This window comes from Thalia democratica, chromosome 4 (genome assembly GCF_965202585.1).
Source record: "Thalia democratica chromosome 4, ktThaDemo2.hap1.1, whole genome shotgun sequence".
Taxonomy (NCBI): Eukaryota; Metazoa; Chordata; class Thaliacea; order Salpida; family Salpidae; genus Thalia; species Thalia democratica.
Genome location: NC_139168.1, coordinates 23,048,222 through 23,071,058, shown reverse-complemented (window position 1 = coordinate 23,071,058; position 22,837 = coordinate 23,048,222). Strand labels below are relative to the sequence as shown.

The 22,837-nt window shown below is 27.0% G+C and overlaps 2 protein-coding genes across 2 annotated transcripts; one reads left to right on the top strand and one right to left on the bottom strand.

Annotated features, from left to right (window-relative positions):
- Positions 1–503: 503 nt before the first annotated feature.
- On the top strand, positions 504–2,080 carry LOC145833141 (4-galactosyl-N-acetylglucosaminide 3-alpha-L-fucosyltransferase 9-like). Its single transcript, XM_082940340.1, has 4 exons — positions 504–535; positions 824–925; positions 1,342–1,431; positions 1,615–2,080. The coding sequence occupies exons 1-4, from the start codon at positions 504–506 to the stop codon at positions 2,078–2,080; spliced, it is 690 nt and encodes a 229-aa protein (XP_082796466.1).
- A 2,654-nt stretch (positions 2,081–4,734) lies between these two features.
- Positions 4,735–5,280, bottom strand: LOC145833140 (4-galactosyl-N-acetylglucosaminide 3-alpha-L-fucosyltransferase 9-like). The gene has a single exon (XM_082940339.1). It carries the CDS (start codon positions 5,278–5,280, stop codon positions 4,735–4,737), a length of 546 nt encoding a protein of 181 aa, XP_082796465.1.
- Between the last annotated feature and the right edge of the window lie 17,557 nt (positions 5,281–22,837).

Genomic DNA, 22,837 nt, shown 5'->3' with positions numbered 1-22,837 from the left:
ACACTAATATTGGAAAATATATTTTTATTTGCTTTAGACGATATTGTACTGGAACTTACAACATTGGGCCAAATCAAATATAAATTACGAAATAGATGAATTTTGTGGTGGTTGCACGACAACAGATAACAAAACTTTGGTTACACTTTGTTACTTATGTTGCTAATACTATCTTACAAAATAAAAGTTTTACAACAAAAAATTAAGATTAGTGTTTTTTCAAAGAGTCTAAACTATTTTGAAAAAGCTTTTTAATGTACTTAGTATTTAGAAACAATTTTTGAAATATTTATTAGTGCTTACAATTTAAAGTTGTTCAAAAAAAAATTGCATTTTATTCTTTTGAAAACAAAATATCTTTCAAGTTTTTTGAATATTTTTTTCAATATTTAACTACCAGATTTCTACGTTACAATTTCGCTGAGATTAAATTTTGTTTTTCTGTTTTCAGTTGGAAGTTGACGAATTTGATGCAATATTTTTCCACCAGCATTACATAGACAATGAAACGAAGTTACCTGCAAAACGGTAATCTGTTTGTAAACAATTTTTTTTTGTTTCCATTCCGCAGCGTCACACGCGGCTAAAATTTGCGACATTTTGACTTATTCCAGTTTTGCAACGTTTTAGATTGATTTAAAAAGCGCTTAATAAACTATCTAAGCATATTACTAAAATAATATATAACTTGTACTTATTTAGAAAAAATCAATTACATATCATGAACATTTTTAAACGTTTTAGATTTTTTCACTACTTTTAAACGTGCAAAAAAATTTAATAAACAAATTTCTTTAAAAAGCTATTTGCTTTTTGTTTTCAGTAAAGAAAATCAACTTTACGTCATGAATATGTGGGAAAGTCCCAAAAGCGATAGTACAATAAAATTACCGGAGAATTTTTACAACCTGTCAAACACTTACAGGTTAGATGGTTGTTTTATTGTTGGTTATTGAGTATTTCTTTTAAATAGTTTTTTTTTAATAAATCTAGTTTACCTCATGAAAAAACAAATAAAAAGTACTTAAAGCTTAATTCTGCTATTTCTTATTTAAAACAATATTTATTACTTTCAAAACTAAAAAGTTTAGTTCTACAAAGTTTCTACAGTTTACCAATAATTTTACATAAGTCTTTTCATCAGTACTAGTTATGAAAACTATATCAACTTAAGTTTTATTTACACTTGATATGTATTTTTTTAATATTTAGCTTAGTAAAGAACAACTTAGTGAAAGATAATTTTCTATTTTAACTATTAGTTACCATTTATTTTAAGCTAAGTAGTAATTGAAAATACTTATTTGAGGTTAAAGATTAAAGCAAAAATTATTGTTTCAGGAGAGATTCAGATATATACGAGCCATACTACACCATGAAACAAATTCTCAATATGATGAAAAACAAGTTAAAAGGGTCTTCAGACTTCGGGTTAGCGCAAACGCTTAAGCAAAAAACCCAACTAGTTTCTTGGATAGCTTCAAACTGCAAGTATTCTAATGGCGCGAAAACTTGAATGGATATCGTGAAAAAAATGGTCGAATCCGGAATAAAAATGGACCTCAGAGGGTCTTGTTTCCCGCAAAACCCACCAGCACCACTTAAAAATGACAGAGAACTCTTAGAATTTATAGGAAGCTCAAAGTTTTACCTGGCGTTTGAAAACAGCTACCACTGCAAGGACTACATTACAGAAAAAGTTTACAGAAACGCTTTTTTGAGCGGATCCGTTCCCATTGTGTGGGGATCGAAAAAAGAAGATTACGAAGCTGTTCTACCGAGACACAGTTTTATTTTCCTCGAAGATTACGCAACGAACTTCACAAAGCTAAATGTCTACTTAAACTATCTTGACCGCAACGACACGGCTTACGCTGAATATTTGAGCTGGAGGCTGCTTGATCCGAGTCAGGTTTACGGGCACAAGATGTTCACTGGACGCTGTTCGCTCTGCAGACGGTTGCAGGACGGAAGTTTTTCAGAAAAGTTGAGAGGAAGAAGTTCGGATTGGATTCACAAATGGTATTATGAGTCGGAAGACGCCGAGTGCTGGAACAAAACAGAACACAAACACTTATAGATTGTTTAAACTTTGCAAAGTAATATTTGTGTACACATTTAAACTTTTTTTGTCTTACACACATGTGGGCATTTTAAACTGTTTTATCTAAATAATAAATTTGACCTGACAATTTTGTTCGTTGCTGTTTCAAAAACAACACTCTCAGTTAGTTAATTTATTTTGTTGGTTTTGACAAGTTTTGATAATTTTTTATGTTAACTCTCCTTCAAGTGGTAGCTAAGCAGTATCATTAATAAAACTGTGCATTAATATGTGGTGAAGGAGGAAACTGCTCATTTTCAACCTAGCGATCACTTCCCACCTGCGATCAAATCCCACCCGGTCAAATCGAAGAACCGCTTAACGACCAAGGGTAAGGGTTAGGGGTAACAATGGTAGTAAAAAATAAACAAATAATAAAATAAATTAATAATATTGAAAAATAAATGAATAAAGAAAAAATGGGTGTGAATTGTGCGCAGGTGGGAATTATTAGGGTTTAATTGTCTGTACACCGGTAGCGGGTGTATAAATGCGCACTAATGTATAATTAACACCATCCAACTTAAAACATTTTTTTGCGCGTTAACACTGTTTGTTCAATTATAAAATTTAATGCTCATCAATCACTGCTACTAAATGTATAAAGTAAAGTTATAGCTAATATGTTAAACTTAAATCTCTTTTTTTCGATACAATATTTACCTTTTTTAACACTTTTAAGTTTGAATTTATTTCAACTTCAATTGAAACAATAGAATTAAAACAATATGTAAACTTAAAAAAAACAAATTTTCAGTTTTTTTAAAAGTATCAATGTAAAATCGTTTGTTTGAAAACTAAATAGTTTACAACTATAAATTAAAATTCAAAATTTATTAGTAGCAAGTACATCTATAAGAAAAGTTTCAACGTTCAAGCACTTTAACTAAATAATTAAAGTTATTTGTCAAAAAACGATTGAAATTACTAAAAAACTACAAAGTATTTGAAACATTAGTTGTGTTATATTACAGCGTTTAGCGCCATAAAACCCTTCTTTAAATCGAAGTAGAAGATGCTTGTTCTTGAAAATTTGGTAGACGAAGTAAAACAAGATCATCCACTAATCTATTGTTTTAGTTTTTTGAATAAATATGAGTTTAAGTTTATTACCAATTAAAATCATATAAAAACAGTTTGAGTAAAACATACTTAAATTTCTAATTACAAAATTCATAAAGTAAAAGAGAATTATGCTCAAAATTTATACTCAAGCTAATTACACGGTTTTTCAAATCGTCTCTTAACAAAATTACTTAAAAGCTTGACTACAAGACAAAAGCTGTTAAAAGCTATTCACAAAGAGCAAAAAATTACTCATTAAAGCATGTGTATGTAAAAAGGTAGCTTTTTTAAATATTACATATATATTCTTAACAGCCAGACCATAAATTTTTTTATTGAAGTTAAACTATTCAAAACTAAGTGGTCCATTGTTAAACAAACATCAAAAAAACACTTGTGTTATGCAGCGTTACGAAAATCGATGTTGACTGCTTTCTTTTTGATGGTAGTTGAAGCATAACAAAAATGTAACATCTATAGTAAAAAAAGTAATAGTTAAAAAATTAAAAATGTTTAGTATACATTGTTTAAATAATAGATTCGTTTAAAACTTATTAATAAAACTAAATACAAACTTTTGATTTTTTTAATAATTAAAACATTAACGCAACAAACAATATATTTTATTATAAGTATAAGGAAATTGTTGTAAAAATTGCATAAATTAGAAAATTAAGTTTAATAAAAGCTTGTGTATTGATAAATAAATTAATGAAAAGAGTTGCTTCAATTTAAAATACAAATATACAAAATCATTAACTTGTCAAATATGTGTTTTTATACAAAAACTTTTAATTTAAATTTGCAAATAAATCTACAATTATGTACCATTCAAAAAGAACAATGTAAACTTATTAAACATAAGTACGAATATCGAGTTTTGTATAGGCATAAAGAAAAGGTTTTTTAATGTGCTGAATTAAATTTACTTAAGCCGAAATATTCATAGTTTAAGCTTAGAAGAGCATTAAAAGTAACTTAGTAAGTAAAGCATTAAAAGGAAGTAGATCATTAAAAAAAAATTGATTTAAAAAAGGAAACAAAAGTTTTAAGTTTTATCAAATAAAACTTTTTTTCAATACTATTAACTAAATGTTTTTTTAAAGCTTTGTGGGTTGATTTATAACTAATCAAAAATATTTAGTTTAAAGTTTGCTCTATTCAACAGTTTTTCAAATAGGCGTTTTCGCTATCAATTATGTAATACTTTAGCATAAATAACGCGGAAAAAATGAAAATTCGTAGTTAACTGGTAAAGTGACATTATGTATAAAAACTGGACAATTTTTCTTTAGTTCAAATAACGGGTTGTAAATAAAAGTGAGCTTAAAAAATTCCACTCTAAACAATAATTAATAAATAACACACATATATAGAAAACAAAAACTTGTCAAAACCAACAAAATAAATTAACTAACTGAGAGTGTTGTTTTTGAAACAGCAACAAACAAAATTGTCAGGTCAAATTTATTTTTCAGATAAAACAGTTTAAAATACCCACATATGTGTAAGACAAACAAAGTTTAAATGTGTACACAAATATGACTTTGCAAAGTTTAAACACTCTATAAGTGTTTGTGTTCTGTTTTGTTCCAGCACTCGGCGTCTTCCGACTCATAATACCATTTGTGAATCCAATCCGAACTTCTTCCTCTCAACTTTCCTGAAAAACTTCCGTCTTGCAACCGTCTGCAGAGCGAACAGCGTCCAGTGAACAGCTTGTGCCCGTAAACCTGACTCGGATCAAGTAGCCTCCAGCTCAAATATTCAGCATAAGCCGTGTCGTTTCGGTCGAGATAGTTCAAGTAAAAATTTAACTTTGTGAAGTTTGATGCGTAATCTTCGAGGAAAATAAAACTGTGTCTCGGCAGAACAGCTTCGTAATCTTCTTTTTTCGATCCCCACACGATAGGAACGGATCCGCTTAAAAAAGCGTTTCTGTAAACTTTTTCTGTAATGTAGTCCTTGCAGTGGTAGCTGTTCTCAAACGCCATGTAAAACTTTGACTTTCCTAAAAATTCTAAGAGTTTTCTGCCATTTTTAGATGGTGCTGGTGGGTTTTCCGGGAAACAAGACCCTCTGAGGTCCATTTTTATTCCGGATTCGACCATTTTTTTCACGATATTCATTCAAGTTTTCGCGCCATTAGAATACTTGCAGTTTGAAGCTATCCAAGAAACTAGTTGGGTTTTTTGCTTAAGCGTTTGCGCTAACCCGAAGTCGGAAGATCCTTTGAACTTGTTTTTCATCATATTGAGAATTTGCTTCATGGTGTAGTATGGCTCGTATATATCTGAATCTCTCCTGAAACAATAATTTTTGCTTTAATCTTTAACCTCAAATAGGTATTTTCAATTACTACTTAGCTTAAAATAAATGGTAACTAATAGTTAAAATAGAAAATTATCTTTCACTAAGTTGTTCTTTACTAAGCTAAATATTAAAAAAATACATATCAAGTGTAAATAAAACTTAAGTTGATATAGTTTTCATAACTAGTACTGATGAAAAGACTTATGTAAAATTATTGGTAAAATGTAGAAACTTTGTAGAACTAAACTTTTTAGTATTGAAAGTAATAAATATTGTTTTAAATAAGAAATAGCAGAATTAAGCTTTAAGCACTTTTTATTTGTTTTTTCGTGAGGTAAACTAGATTTATTAAAAAAAAACTATTTAAAAGAAATACTCAATAACCAACAATAAAACAACCAACTAACCTGTAAGTGTTTGACAGGTTGTAAAAATTCTCCGGTAATTTTATTGTTCTATCGCTTTTGGGACTTTCCCACATATTCATGACGTAAAGTTGATTTTCTTTACTGAAAACAAAAAGCAAATAGCTTTTTAAAGAAATTTGTTTATTAAATTTTTTAGCACGTTTAAAAGTAGTGAAAAAATCAAAAACGTTAAAAAATGTTCATGATATGTAATTGATTTTTTCTAAATAAGTACAAGTTATATATTATTTTAGTAATATGCTTAGATGATTTATTAAGCGCTTTTAAAATCAATCTAAAACGTTGCAAAAATGGAATTAGTCAAAATGTCGCAAACTTTAGCCGCGTGTGACGCTGCGGAGTGGAAACAAAAAAAAAATTGTTTACAAATAGATTACCGTTTTGTAGGAAACTGTGTTTCATTGTCTATGTAATGCTGGTGGAAAACTATCGCATCAAATTCGTCAACTTCCAACTGAAAACAGAAAAAAAAATTAAATAACAGGGAAATTGTAACGTAGAAATCTGGTAGTTAAATACTAAAAAAAAAAATCAAAAAACTTGAAAGATATTTTTTTATCAAAAGAATAAAGCGTAACTTTTTTTTAGAACAACTTTAAATTGTAAGCACCAATAAATATTCTAAAACTTGTTTCTAAATACAAAATACATTAAAAAAAAATCCAGATAGTTTAGAGTCTTTGAAAAAAAACATTAATCTTAATTTTTGTAGTAAAACTTTTATTGTGTAAGATAATACTAGCAACATAAAAAACAAAGTGTAACCAAAGTTTTGTTATCTGTTATCGTGCAACCACCACAAAATTCATCTATTGTGTAATTTATATTTGATTTGGCCCAATATGGTAAGTTCCAATACAATATCGTCTAAAGCGAAAAAAATGTATTTTTTAATATTATTATGCATGTTTTTATTATCGTTAGCTATTTTTATTTTCTAAAAACTAAATTAGATAAAAATTTTTTGCCTAGCAGCGTAATATTTTACACTTAGAAATATTTTTTGCTAAAAAGACTATACAATTAAAGGTAACCTGATAGGAATTTAGCATGCACTTACAATTATGTATAAATCTATGCAAGTAATGTTGATATTTGTAAGAAATTGCAATTATACATACAAATAACATCTAGTATAAAACTTGAAATTAGCAAAAAAAAAGAAATTTTAAATTTTTGCTAAAATACCGAACTAAAGTCTTAAAACTTATACCCAAAAACTAACCTTGTAACTTTTCAGTTTTACGTTGTTTTCTTCTATAATTTCAACTGTTGTTGTTGTTGTTGGAGCAGCCTAGAAAAAAAAAACTATTCAAGAACATTAAGAATAAAACTCACTTAGTATGGTATTATCTTCAGGTATTAGAAGAATAAAGTCAAAAACTGTGGTACACGTGTTAACTTAAAAGGTTCAAATATTGTAGTTCAACGCATTTTGTAAAGTAAAATGCTGACTCAAAATTTAAAGAACTTAAGTACTAAAAAATATTAAATATAACATACTTTTATTTATAGACTTGTTTAAAGATTAACAAAAAGTAGAGCTTATTTGTGAGAAGATTTATTATAAGCACTGTTTTTTTTTAATTTTCTTCATAATGTAAAATAAAATTTTAGATCTAATTAACTACAAAAGTTAATAAATTTTAATCACCATTCTAACAGGTGTGTTATAATTTTTTATGCTTGCAGATGAATGTTTAACTTTTGAAGTTGGTATAAGATTGTTTCTTTTCGAGTCTTGACTACTTTTGTATATAAAAAATAAAACTATTGCCATATAAACAACAAGCAAGCCAAAAAGTAGTAAATGTTTTTTACGGTACATGTTAATTATAATTCCTTATCTGAAAACTGTATAGGTTTGCTTACAAAAATTTCTATAACATATTGCAATAAAAACAAAAGAATGTTGATTTTTATATAAGCTTTATTTAAGAACTTTACTTCATTTATAAAGAAAAGTCTATTATTTATTTTTTTAATGTTACGTTTATAACTTTAAATGTTTTTTTTTATTCTTTTAGAGGGATTTTAAATTGTTATGCAAGGCATACTCTTTATATTTAAAAAACTGATAACAGACTTTAAAAAAATAGTAAATGAGCTGTTTTAGTAAATTTTGGTTAGAACAAAAGTCCTGCAAATTAATTTATAAATATCATAAGTTTTAAAAAGGATATTAAATGAATTACTAAATAAGTATTAACGCTGAGTTGATATATCTTATTAATTCTTTTTTAGTTTCTAAACTTTAAAGACTTATGATATTTTTTCTAAAAATAGTTTGTAAACTTACAGATCAGATTTAAGAATTTACTGTTAATTGTTATCGTCACTAGTTTTACTACATAAGTTATAGAAAGAAAACGTATCAAACTTTGTAAGTCTGTAAAATTAGTGATAAACAAAAAAAAAAGAACTTTCAAAAACAAACTAATATACTACAAGTGTTTTATACTAAGTATTTATACTACGACTAGATTTAAACATAAAACAAAATCAAAATTAACATATAAAAAAGGTGCAAAAACTAATCTATTTCTTTATTCCGTCTGACAAATTTTGGCAAAACAATAAATGTATAAAGTAAAGTACTCAAAAGCTTTTTCATAAACCTTCGTTCAAAATAATGATGCTACTTAATTTTAATGGTTTTAATTTACATAACTTGAGTGTGTAGCGAGCTATAGAGGTGCACTGTTGACTTTGAATAAATGCTCTTTAGTTACAAAAACGTTAGTCCATTGTGATTTAGTTAGAAAAATGAATTACAACAGACTGATGTTATTTTATTACTAAAGAAGAGGTATTCAAAGTCAACAGTGCAGTTATGTGAACGAGACCCGGGTTTCTACCGAAAGCTTGTCATCTGGTAATCGAATTGGTGTGAACAACATTTGTGTTAATGTAACCATTTGAAATAAACTTAGCGTTTTATACAAAGACAAATATTATTAGAATTTATGTAGCTTATATAAAGTAAGTTACTTATAATATATGACTATGATTCATATTTGAGTTGTTTATGTGTTTTATTAGCTTTGAGATGCGTAACAACTATAAAATATGAAGTCTTTTGAGGTTAATTTTTTTTGATATATTAAAACATAAACAACAAAATTGTTTTATAAAGTAACTAGATTAACTTTCTAAACAACCGTTTAAACTTCGACGTTTAAAGTAGAGTTTACGGCTACTAGCTACTAATACCTAAACAACTAGATGTTTAGTTTATATGAATTTATTTCAAATAAATACTTAATTGCAAAACGTTTGTGCTATGTTTTTAAAATAACCAGCCATAAACTTTAAAATATTCCAACTACAAACATTAAAAAAATAAAGTTAAAGTAGGTTATTAGTTCTAATTTAAAAATCTTTGAAATGTTTTTTTAAACTTTAATAAATGAAAATTATTGTAAACGTATTTTTTAGTAGTTCTTCTTTTCGAGCTAGATTGTTTTGTAAAGATTAAAGCTTTATTAATTAATTTTAAATAATCGTGCGAAAAAAATTACAACATAAATCAGATAAAATATTTCAAGTTTGTGTAAGTACAGTGCTTTCTTATTATAAAAACAAAAATTGATAAAATAATGTTTCATACTTTATTGCATTTGCGTAACTTTGATATTTTTTCTTTACAACAATTTCATTGAAATACTTAATATTTAGTCGATAAGTGTATTACAATGATCGACATATTAATTTAGTAAAAGTTAATGGTTTATATAGTTTTGTTGTACTACTAACAATATAAGTACTAAAGTTATTTAGTATATAACTTTTTTTTCAATAATCTTGCTCATGTAAAAACTTAATACAACAAAGTTAAACATTTTAGTACGAAATCTATATTTCATTAGCGGTTTTAAGCTCTTACTAAAATAAGTTATTATTCATAAGAGATTTCATTATTTCCGGAGAATAAAATTTTTATTATTCACTTAGTTCCAAAAAAATATCTCCTTCAGTTGGCCTTTAAGAAAATTTAATGCTCTTTTGACGAAGAAAAAATACCCCTTATCGAAAATGTTACGAAATCAATTTTTTACGAGCGGATTCTGTATCATGTTTCCTACGCGTTAGATTTAAGTGAGTACACAATTTCAATTTGTTCAAATATGTGGTCAAATAGAAAATTTAACGTTGAACACCGATTAATAGAAACTTAAAAAATAAGTATAACATTAGTCTACCAGCTTTTTAATTTAAAACCTTCGCCAATGTGAAAACTGTTTTAAAACAACAATAAGTTCCGACACTGTTAAATAAAATAAATCATTTAAATTAAGTATGATTTAAATAAAATGTTTGTCAGTAAAATTAATAAATAGTTGTTTTATCAACCGTTAATTTAATTTTAATATTTAACTTAGTCCATAGTTAAACTTTTAAAGCAGCGCCTTTCCTCTATTAATGATTAATTAATTAATTTTCAATATTTTTAAATGATTATTTATCTGGGCAGTCTATTTTAATGTGCTTGGAGCTTTAAGCTTTTATTTTTGCTGTTAGTTAATGCATTTGATTTATTTATAACTGATCGTTTTAGATCAAAGCGTAAAAAAGTATAAGTTTGTGGTTGAATAAATTTGCTTTTTATGTTAGTATATAATTTTACTTATATTATGTTTAAATATGTCTCATTTTGTTTTAAACAATGTAAATTTTGTTTTATTTTTTTTGAGTTATTTAGTTATGTGTCTTTCTGTTTAAGTCGCTTAGATTTTGATGTCTAGGTCTATCATACGGACAAATAAACTTGCAATAACAATAATAAGTCTTCATGAATATCAAAATGGTGCAAAGAAAAGTAGCTGTTTAACTCGTAGTACGTATAATTGAAAAAATGTTTGTTACAGTACTACTTATTTTGGTAATTTAAGTTTTTGAATTACTTTTTGAAACTTTGATTTGTTAATAAACATTATTAAAAATTATAACTTCAAACAGCTTTCGATCAATTGAATCAAACTAAAACATAAAATATTTTTCTTGTTAGTAAATTGTATTTATTTGAATAAAAATTGTAGTTTGATAATCCGTTCAGCGGTGAAACTTAGTAACTGTCTGAACTTGTAATAACTACTTTCAACTGAATTATAAATTATTAAATTGTGAAACGTACACTAAACATGATAAAATTATTCTAACGCAATGTAATAAAAACAATTTCTTGAACTGAAATAAACGGAAAATAAACGAAACATACTTTATTTATGTAAAAAACATTCAAAATGTAATTTTTAATTTGAAATTAGAGATTACTATTTCAATAACAGGAAGATTATTAAGTAAATATATTAGCATAGTACTTAGCAAAATCGTTTTTTACTTTGAAAAGATTCACTGCAAAAAAAGGTGTAAAGAAATTTTTTGAAATCTTAAAATTGTTGAGTTTTAAAGTAAATAAAAGTAAAGTTCAATAACCTCTCATCTAGGTACGCACTTTCTAGATACGAACTGTCGGTATGGTACGCATTTGTTAGACGAAAAAGCGTTGTGTCAAAGTTTTACTTTTTTTAATTCTAGTATAAAAAACTAACCAAAATTAGTATTGCAGAGGGATTTTATATTGAAACCATACTGAAATGAATTAATAAAGTTTAAAACTAAAAAATTAAAATTAAAAATTATAACTTCACAAATTGCAAATAAGTATATATATTTAATATATAAATATATTCAAAACAAAGGTATTACAATTTGTTTATTTATCTAAAATGACGAACACTAAATTTTAAGTTTGCATACCAGAAGATTAAAAAATAAAAACACAATTTAGATAAACTAAAATATAAACAGTGCAATTAGTAATTACATACAACTTAAAACTAAAATACCTGTAACCTATAAAAAATATATTCTGTTAAACAAAATAAGAATTTGCGCTTTACTTATATATTTTCTACCAAGATAACCATTTAAAAAGCAAAAATTGCTAAATAATAAGTAATATAATGAGTAAAATTTTGTAACTCTAAACTAATTTTTTTGGACAAACACAACTTAATAAAAGCATGATCTATGTTTACATAAATCTTATTTATATATTATTATTAATTATTTTCATGTATGTATTGTGTAGATTTTAAATGTAAAAGAAACAAGAAAGACTAAAAAATTTTGTTAGTTGCATATAAATATTAGTATACATACATAAATAAATACTTACATATTAAAAACTATATTAAATCAGTACTTAAGATTTTAATATACTTTCAACAACTATGTTTTGTTTATACAATAAATTATTTCGATTTTTGAAAGGGGGATTTGCTTTAAGATTCATTTGTAAACTTTAGTAGCTTTAATAGGACTGTATTATTCTTAATTTAGGTAATCAAAAACAAAAATTTCTTAAGTACGCACTGCCTGCATGGTACGTTTTTTGAGCTGTGTTCAAGATTAGTACCTAGATGGCAAGTTACTGTATTGTGAACTTAACTAATCTTATTTTACACACGAAAAAACTAGGTTAGTATTTTCACAAAACTATCTATATCTATATTTATCATTGATATATTTTCTCATAGCAAACAGGTAAATAAATATACTATTAGGATAATCTTCTGCTCTGCAGACTTTCACCAACATTTTTTTTGCTTATATTTAATACGAGCGTACCAGATGTCTTGCCTAATGAAGAATGTAATAAAAATTGCACGGTAAAAGACAATGCTGACATCACTAATCAAAACCAGCAAACAGTTGCTTCATGTGAATGCATAAATAATAACTGAATAAACCGTTTGTAGATTGTAGATTGCAAGTTTTTCGGTTGTGACTGACTGATAAATCCTGATAAGGACGAAACCGGTTTCAGTCTAGCATAGGCTTGTGGTTTTATTATCGAATTAATATGATCAATTCTTTTGTTACACCTTATTACAAAAAAACAGTTTACGTTTTATATTTATCGAATTTAAGTTTAAACTTAAAGTATTTTAATTCTTATACGGGTTAATTTCAACTGGAATTAAATATTAAGCGTATAATTTATTTCTGTATAACTTTTAATAAAACTTCTTACAAATTTAAGATGGTTAATTTTAAGTTAAAAAAATATCAACCGTGCAAAATTTTAGCTGTGCAAAACAACTTTAAAATAAAGTTATAGCAATTCGAATTGTCAGAATTTGATTTGCATATTACAAATTAATTACATTATTTAGCTATTTATGATGATTTTTAGATTTTTATCTTAAACGTAAACGAGCTACTATAAAAGACACAAAAAAAATGTTTTAAATAGTTTATTAATAACGAACGTTCAAAGAATCTTCGTATCATAGTATAGTTTTAAAATATCAAATTTATTTAAATTCAATTTCTTTAGCTAAATATAAAAAAAAATTTTAGAGAGCTTAATATCAATAAAATGACGAACATTTTTAAATTATTTACAATATAATTAAACTATAAAAGAAAAAAGAAAAATATTCCCTTTAGAATTCAACGTGGGCTCTTTCATAGACTCTCAATTAGATCTAACCCTGTAAATAATACAGAAAATTGTTTTTTATTTTTGTTTAGAAACTTATATGTAGCAGTGGGCTTTAACTTAATGTCAAAAGTCAATAGTTTAGAGTAGTAAAACAAACTTAAGTTTTAAATAGTTTAGTCTTACTCAAAACATAAACTACTTCCTGAACATTTGCTACAATTTATTTGCTCGGATATTAAATAACATGGACCTCAATAAAATACATTTTTCAAGAAGCAGCAATTTTCTTCAATATTTCAAAACTAGTGTTCTTTTTTTTCAAACTATTTCTAATAGTTGTAAAGCTAGATGTCAATACGTTTAGTTTGTTTCTTTGTTTTTATGAGCACGCAAGTGTTCTTTATCGTAAGACTTTGTAGTCTTGTAATAATAAGTTGTTTAGAAATTCTAAAACTTTTTTTGGTTCTAGATTTGATTTATGTTAACTTGAGAAACTTAATAACTAAATGAAAAAACGTAATAATTTCTACAATAACATAAAATAAAGAACAATTTACTGTAGTATACTTTACGATGTTTAAACTTTGGAAAACTTCAATTTGAAAATTAATTCGATCAACGCTAATAAAAATACATACTTGTACTAATGGTATGGAAACTAAATTTATTCAGAATAAACTTCTAAAACAAAATTTGTTTTAAAATTTAAGCTATTGCTTTCTAATTTCCGTTAGTGCTAATGTTATAATTTAGCTTTAAAACTTTACCTACATGAAAGGAGCAAAACTGATTACTTGAAAATAGTAATTTAAAAACCTCTTTTACGGCAATCTAGAATCTTTTTTTTTTCCACAAAAATGTTTGTGACAAGCAAAAGATACTCCGATAAATGTTGCAGGAATTACTAGCAGAAATAAAACACGCATTAATATCACATATTTTCCCCCTGTATAATATTTACAAATCTTTTACCGCTATTTTTTCTAAGATCTTTTAAAATTAAATTCATAAATCATCAAATATCAAAATAGTTAGCTTTTTGCATTATTGATACAATAAGTTATCATGATACAAATAACTTTATTAATGACCATACAACAATCTTGTACCAAAGAAAAGAAATAATCTGCAGTTATTTTTTACACAAAGCTTGTAATAAACGTAATTCAAACTTTATGACTTATTTTTGCGCTTACAACAATATCATTTATTTTAATTTTGTTTGAAATCATCATATAATTTACAACAGACACATTTTTATCCATTGTATATATGCCCGTGAAAACTAACCGTTAGGATTTTCTGTGTTGTTTTGTGTATTGTCGCGTGCCCTGTTTTTGTTTGGTGGTTGAAATTTATGTCTTTTATCTTTAGTTTTCAAATCTTTATCATTTCCATAATCAAGTTCCTTTCGTTTATGTTTTGATATCTTTCTACCTGGATTTTTATCTGGTTTTTTGTTTGTTGCTTCATTTCGTTTATCAATTTTGTCTTTGTTTAGTACGTTGTTTGATTTACTGTTTTGTTTATTGCTTGGGTATCCATTTGGTTTGCTTTCATTGTTTTGTTTATTATTCGGTTCTACATTTGATTTGTTTTCATTGTTTTGTTTATTGTTTGGTTCTCCATTTGATTTGTTTACATTGTTCTGTTTATTATTCGGTTCTACATTTGATTTGTTTTTATTGTTTTGTTTATTATTCGGTTCTTCATTTGATTTATTGTTTTCATTGTTTTGTTTATTGTTTGGTTCTCCATTTGATTTATTGTTTTTTTCTTCTGATTTTTTGTTGGTATTAGTATCTGGTTTCTTTTTTGCAACAACTTTTACACAGTTAGGAGGAGCAAAACCTTCATTACAATGACATTCCCCATAATTGTCGCATACCTGAAATGTTTAAAACCAGTTTTTGTATATGTAAAAAATGAAACAAACGTCTTGAGAAAATAGTTTTCAGTTCGTTTACTCTACAGAAAAAAAAAGAAAATTAAAAAAAAATGTTTATTAGCAAAAAAGTTTAACTAAAAGTATCTATTTATTTTTATAACATAACTCTTACAATCAAAGGGTAGTTTTAAACAAATTTTATACTTTTCTAGAAGATGCTTGAATAACTTGTAAACAGTTTATCTTTTAGTTACTATTTTTTGCAAAAACTAGTATAGACTCTTTTTTTCTTCTACACTTACTTTTTTACTTTACTATAATAAACTAAGTTTATTCTAACGGTATAAGAAGTATTTAAAGCTTAACGAATTCATAATGAAACAAATCAGCAGAAAAGTTCAACTTTCTGCTTTGAAAAACAAACTGACCCCTCTACCACGACATCTATTTTCATTACAATCGCTTTTCTCAACATCAACACATTCGTGTCCTTTACACCACTGAAAATTATACTCGGTAAATTTATGTCTATATATATATATAAGTGAAAAAAAAAATTCATGATAGCTTTTATCAAAGACTGGCGGAAAAATAATTAGTAATGTACTTAGAAAATTTCTTAATAATTTCTTTATAGTATTTATTTTACACTAGCTTTTATACTAAACTAGCGAAAAATGTAAAATAGTTTATGTGAAAAAAAACAAAAATGAAATTTTTAAAAGCTGATATTTCAAGACAGCTAGTTCTAAATGCGAGAATAAAAACTTACAACCGAAAAGTTAATAGTATATAGTCATAGAATACTTTTGTTTAAAAAAGTAACCATTTTTTTGAACAGACACCTTTGTAAACTAATGAAAGTCATACATTGAATTTAGACTCTACTTGCATATATTTTTTTTTAATAAACAACTGAAACTTTTAACTTTATTGAGTCTATTAAGCTATTAGGGTTCTCAAAAAATTTAAAAGATAAGAAATATATGTTACAAAAAGTTATTTTTCTATAAATTGTATTTTTTAAAACAAGCAAAGTTACCTATTTAATTTGGTTTTTGATCAAAGTAAAGTAATAAAGTTTCATAAACTTTATATAAAAAAACAATCAAGTCGATTTTTACAACTATTGTAATGGGTCTAAACCAGTGGCCGGCACGGTGTACACTGGTGCACACTAGTGTACATAAAATTTCTTTTAGGGTGCACGAGACTTTTTGGGTGCACTAAACTTATTTTGGGGTACATGAGTTTTTTTTTTTCGCGCTGAAACTAAATTAAAGTTTTTTTTTATGTTTCCAAATTTAAGACATATTCAACCTTGATATCTAATTAATCATTTTGTTGTTAAAAAAACGACCATTTTTGTACTCTCCTAGTTCTATTCTGTTACCTTATGTAAAAATTCTTCAAGCCTTTGCCGCCCAAAGAAAAACCGAAGTGAGCAAATCTCATAGATTCTTAAAACAAAATAAAACGGTTAGTATTCTAATAATGTTTAATTTTATTAACTCTTATTGTTTAAATGCGTGTTGCTACATTAAAAATAACTATATAAATCAGCTTAATTAACTGATACTTGACAAAAAATTAATTAGGCCAAAAAAATTCAATTATTATTTACTTATAAAAAAATCAAAGTATAGGAAATGTCAATAATATCGGGGCTGTCACATACTTAACTTTCTAAGAACAATTAAGTCTAGTTTTAAATCATGAAAAACCTAGACCAACTGAGGCTAGTTTTAATATATTTAAAAAAACTCAGCTTGACTGAGACTAGTTATAAATTTATTAAAAGTCTTTGGTTTATTTTGATATCTTTTAAACATCTTCAACTGTTGCTTTACTTGAATTTTTTTATTTTGTAATTAAATATTAATATTTAAATAATTCAAGATCTATAAATGTATAATTTTCATTGTAATTTAAATTAATTTTTTGCTTATATATAACACTCTTTAAAATTGGGTTGTGTACTTAGTCTAGTCTGTAGTTACTCAGGCTTATTTTCTGACTCAAAAAGTGGTTAACATGTAATAGTGTCAAACTTACTTGTTAAATTTTAAATACTAAAACTCTGGTTGTTGTAAAAATTAGATCATCGATATTAATAGTTTATTGAAATGTATAGGGTAAACTGGTAAATTTAAAGTTAGCATGTAAAAATTAACTGGGTGTTACCGAATTATTAGTAAAAAAAACGGTTAAAAGTGTTTACATATTCTTAAACACTAGCGGCGCTAAAAAATGCGAATTGGGGTGCACAGAACTTTAATTTTATGGTTTAGGGTTCACGGATTCGAAATAGCGTGCCTACCACTGGCCTAAACAGGCAATGCTAAATAAAACATTTTTTGTAAAACAAATTTATTAATTTTTTAATTTCTTCATTATATTATTTATGTTAGTTCTATGTATTTTATTTTTCGTCCACTAGAGACGGCAAGGTGAAATTTAAGTAACCTTGTTATATCCACATGAAGTAAAGTCTTTTACCAGTCCAAGAGCAAAACTTTTTTCACCTAGTTCAGTTGCTGTGTACAGGAAAGAGTATTGAATCTGATCATCCCAATTACAAACAATGTCCAATTGAAGATCATTTGTCCTCACTTTTGGTTTTGTACAGTACAGCTTGCCACACATTTTGTCCCTGTTATCATATTTTTTTAAATTCACGTAGTTTGCAACTGATACGATATATTTTTACTAATTTTAGTTATTAGTAAGACAGAAAAGCGAGGATGAGTATACATGTTTGTCACCCGACTTGTAGTTTGTTTTAGTAGAGCTTTTTTTAAATAACATTTAAAAGAGTTGTTGGAACAATAGTTAAGCACAAAATAACAACTTTTCCGAGCATGGGACGCTTATTCTACCACAATTACCATTCGAGTCTCCTTCCAGGTTAAAGTCGTAGCAACTGTTTGGAGCTGGGATCGTATCTGAGAAAAAAAACATAATGTTTTATTCTTTTTATTTGATTCACCTTTTGCACTTGACAACTGAAATTTGAATTTCATTTACAAAGCAGAAATCAATGATCGAGCTAACATTACAATTTTAAATTAAATAGTTTTTATCTGGTTTTAGATTAGTTTCGTTAAACATCTTTCTTTAAAAAAATGTATATAACTAACTCTTGAAAGCTCAATTACCAACTGTTGAGTAATAAAAACGTAATTTCAAATTTTTTACATTGAACAACTAAAACATAAAACTAAAAAAAACTGTTAGCACTATCATACTATATTGATCAATACATTTATAAAAATATACTTCAAACCTTCACCCAAATTTTCCCTACATTGCCACTCACGTGACATGCAAATACCACCGGAGCAGTAATCAGCACCACTGTTGCATTTCCTTCCGTCTTCAACGTGCAAATCGCGAGGACACTGTGGAAGAATTATACGAATGTTTGAAGTGTGTTCAAAAACTCATCAAAGTTTACAAACACTTTACGATTGCAAAGTAAAAAATATCGTTTAGAATTTTGCAATGGGTTAGAAAAGCGTTATAACCCTTACTGTTTATAGATCTTTAAGTGATAAGTAGGTTAAAACAAATAAAAATAACTTAAAAGTGTTTTCATCTACGCTTTGAAAACTTTAACTATTAAAGAAAATCAAACTAAATTCAAGTAAACGTAACTTTTAGTACTATTCCAACAATAAAAAGAAAAGGCTGATGATTAATATAGTACTTTAAAAAAATTAATAGTTTGTATATTTTTATTATTTAAACTTAATCATTTAACACTGTAGCCTAACACATATTCTATGAATATTAATATCAACATACATGTGGTGATATTCCATTGCAGTATTCAGCAAAGTCACATTCATTTGATCGGTTGCTTCTGCAAACTTGGCTGCCACCCAACAGTTTGCACTTTTCACAACATTCACCCAAGTCGCATTCTGCATTAGGCACTAGTTTGCACGTTAGTGAGTCGCAGCATTCACTGTATATAAAATATCATAGTTAGTCAGATATTAAGTTACTTAACAGTTTAAACGTTAGATTGCTTGAAGCTTGGAAAAACTTAAAGCACAACAACTAGTTATGAAAAATATATTTTTTCACTACAAAAGAAAACCTTGCGTGTTAAACGGTCGCAGTATTTTCTGCATCTAAGAATGCCTGTGTGAGGTTTGATTTTTGGAAGATCAGAAAACAAATGAAGAAAAAATAATAATTTGTTTTCGTTTTTAGAACAAAATTAAATTTAACCTGTCGCAGTCGTCTGTAGTGCCACAATCGCACTCCTCATCTTCTTCAACGATCTTGTTTCCGCACTCGGGATGAGAGTAGTGATCCTCAGCTTGTGGAACGTCTTTCAAGCACATCTTCTCCGCAAGGTTCCATTTCAATGCATTCATGCTGCAATTCGACCACTCAAAAGTATTCCCGTTTCTTAAAAAATAAAACTTCTATAAAGACTGTGTTTAAGTTTCACTCTAGACTTGAATTTTTTTAAGGTTTAAATAATGAAAGGGCAGAATTGGTTTAACTCTACATGTGATGGGTTCAAAAACATCGTTTTAATATAATTTTAATTCAAGGAAAACCATCTACGTTTTATAAAACTGACATTGTTTCAAAAGGTTAGCGATTGTATGTTTGAAATGTTTAGTGTATGTGTTATATGAAAAAAATAAAACTTTTCAACTTCTTACGTGAAAACATGCCTTCTGATTAATCGATAACTTATTTCTGTTTATGAATTTGAAAGCTGTCTAATTACGTAGACAAAACAAACTTTCTTAGCTTTCATCTGTATTAAAATTATTTTATAAAACACTAATCACTAAACAAATTGATCAATCTGTTATAGTGCCAGTGTTTAAACTGACCCTAGTTTCGCGTTCATGATGCAAGGAACGTCTTCTCCGCACTTGCAGTACTTTTCATTGTTGTGATGAAGTCCTAACAGGTGCCCCAGCTCGTGAGTCAGGGTCACTGCCGATAGTAGATGGTCTGTTTGGTGCTGTCAAGGTTGTTTGTTATTTTTCAATTAAACTAATTGTTATGTTGATTGCGATAGTTGGTATGTATATTGAATAAATTTTAATGTTGCCATTAAATTAATTGTTATGTTTCTTGAATTAATTTTTGTGTTTAAATTGAAAAAATTATTATGTTGTAACTTAATTAGTTGTTATGTTGATTGCGATAATAGTTATTTTGCAATTAAACTACGTGTGCTAGTTTAATGGTTACCAGTAGACATTAAATTTCTGTACTTCAGTAAACCTTTTTAACACTTACTCACGGCTAAATGTTTATACGTTTAAATCTTTAAATGTTGCACGAATTAGAACAAAACAGCACCATATACAAGTTTTCTTTATTGTACAGGAATCTAAGACAATATTCAAAAATCATCTTTATTAAAGCAAAGAACAAATAAAATCGATTTCGGCTAACGCTTTTCAACTACTTTTGTTAGCAACTAATTTTAAGATTAAATTTTGAGTAAATAAATAGTTAGAGGTTAAATCAGAAAAAAATCAATTAACACTTTTTAGTATAATTGAGCAAAAATTAATTAGACATTTACAATTCATAAATACATATATAAAACAGTTGTTCAGTAATTTAACTAAGATAAGCAACAATAAAATAAAAAATAAGCGACAAAATTCAAACAGAATTAAACAACAAAAAAAAATTACGTTAAATTTTTTTTTTAATTTAATCTATAACAACTTATAAAGATTAGATTTATAAACGTATTGTTGCTTACACAAATTAGGTTTGCATGTTTTTATAAATAAAGATTCTAAAACACTTGGGTGATAATCGTTACGAGCTTTACTTATAATTGAAAAGTTACTATCACTTTAGTTCATTGCACAATCTGAGTTGTTTAATAAGTGTTCAGCAATCGCTGATGATCTATTAGATGGTTTTTTTAAACCAGTGTTCATCCATCTTCTGATGGAATTAAACACGTTTTGGTCCCTTCTTGTATGGAATCTCTGGGACGTTCTGCCAATGTACACACTGTCACAGTGGCATTTGTACATATAAATTCAACTGGGAATAATAGAGGGAATAATTTATATGTACAAATGCCACTGTGACAGTGTGTACACTGGCAGAACGTCCCAGAGATTCCATACAAGAAGGGACCAAGACGTTTTTAATTCCCTCAGAAGATGGATGAACACTGGTTTAAAAAAACCATCTAATAGATCATCAGCGATTGCTGAACACTTATTAAACAACTCAGATTGTGCAATGAACTAAAGTGATAGTAACTTTTCAATTATAAGTAAAGCTCGTAACGATTACCATCTAAGTGTTTTAGGATCTTTATTTATAAAAACATGCAAACCTAATTTGTATAAGCAACAATACGTTTATAAATCTAATCTTTATAAGTTGTTATAGATTAAATTATAAAAAAATTTAAAGTAATTTATTTTTGTTGTTAAATTCTATTTGAATTTTGTCGCTTATTTTTTATTTTTATTATTGCTTATATTAGTTAAATTACTGATCAACTGTTTTATATATGTATTTATGAATTGTAAATGTCTAATTAATTTTTGCTCAGTTATACTAAAAAGTGTTAATTGATTTTTTTCTGATGTAACCTCTAACTATTTATTTATTCAAAATTTAATCTTTAAATTAGTTGCTAACAAAAGTAATTGGAAAGCGTTAGCCGAAATCACTTTTATTTGTTGTTTGCTTTAATAAAGATGATTTTGAATGAATATTGTCTTAGATTTCTGTACAATATATGTAGTACTAAAAAGGTATATGCCAAGTTTTTTAGATTGAAAAGTTTAACAATTTGAAAAATTATTTTGTGTTTTGTGAAGCATCATTTTGTTTTATGTCAGCCTGTTTAGTTAATTTATATTCTTGAAAAGTTTTTATGTTACTTTTAACAATCGATATTTCTTCAAAGACAATGTCTTACCTTCAAAGCCCTTCAAAGAGTACTTTGTTTAAAGAAAGCTTTAAATCAAAAGCTGACATTATTTAGTTTGTGATTTTTCATACTTTTAGACGCCATTTGTTAATGCTTTTACCATCTTTATATATGACAACTTATTTAATTAATGTTTTTTAAACAATGTTCCTGTATGAAAATCACCTTCCCAATTGCAGAACCCGATTTCAGGTAACACACTCCGTGTATATTGGCCATTCCGAGGACAGCATTTTTCATCGAACCGTCGAACATGAGGTAGACGACGTCGGCACGTTTCCATGGCGACCTCCCGTCGGTGGCGTTGTTGGTTCGCCCAGTGCGATATTCGTTGAACTTTGCCAGTTCCTGTGGTGAAACTTTTTGAGTAATACTGCAATATAACATTTGATGAACCTAGTCATAGATTTCGTTTCATGGTTCAAATGAAATTGATAATTATGTTATGCTTGTTTAAATAAAACTATTAAAGGTAGGGTGCTAGTAAAGACTTTAAGTTAAGACTAAATATTTAAGTCTTTAAGTTTTTAGCTGGAAAAATATTAAAACTTAAGAAAAAAAAAACCTTGTCGAAAATTTTAGGCGATTTAAAGAAACTTTCAGTTTTAAATAAAACATCATGAAAACAAAA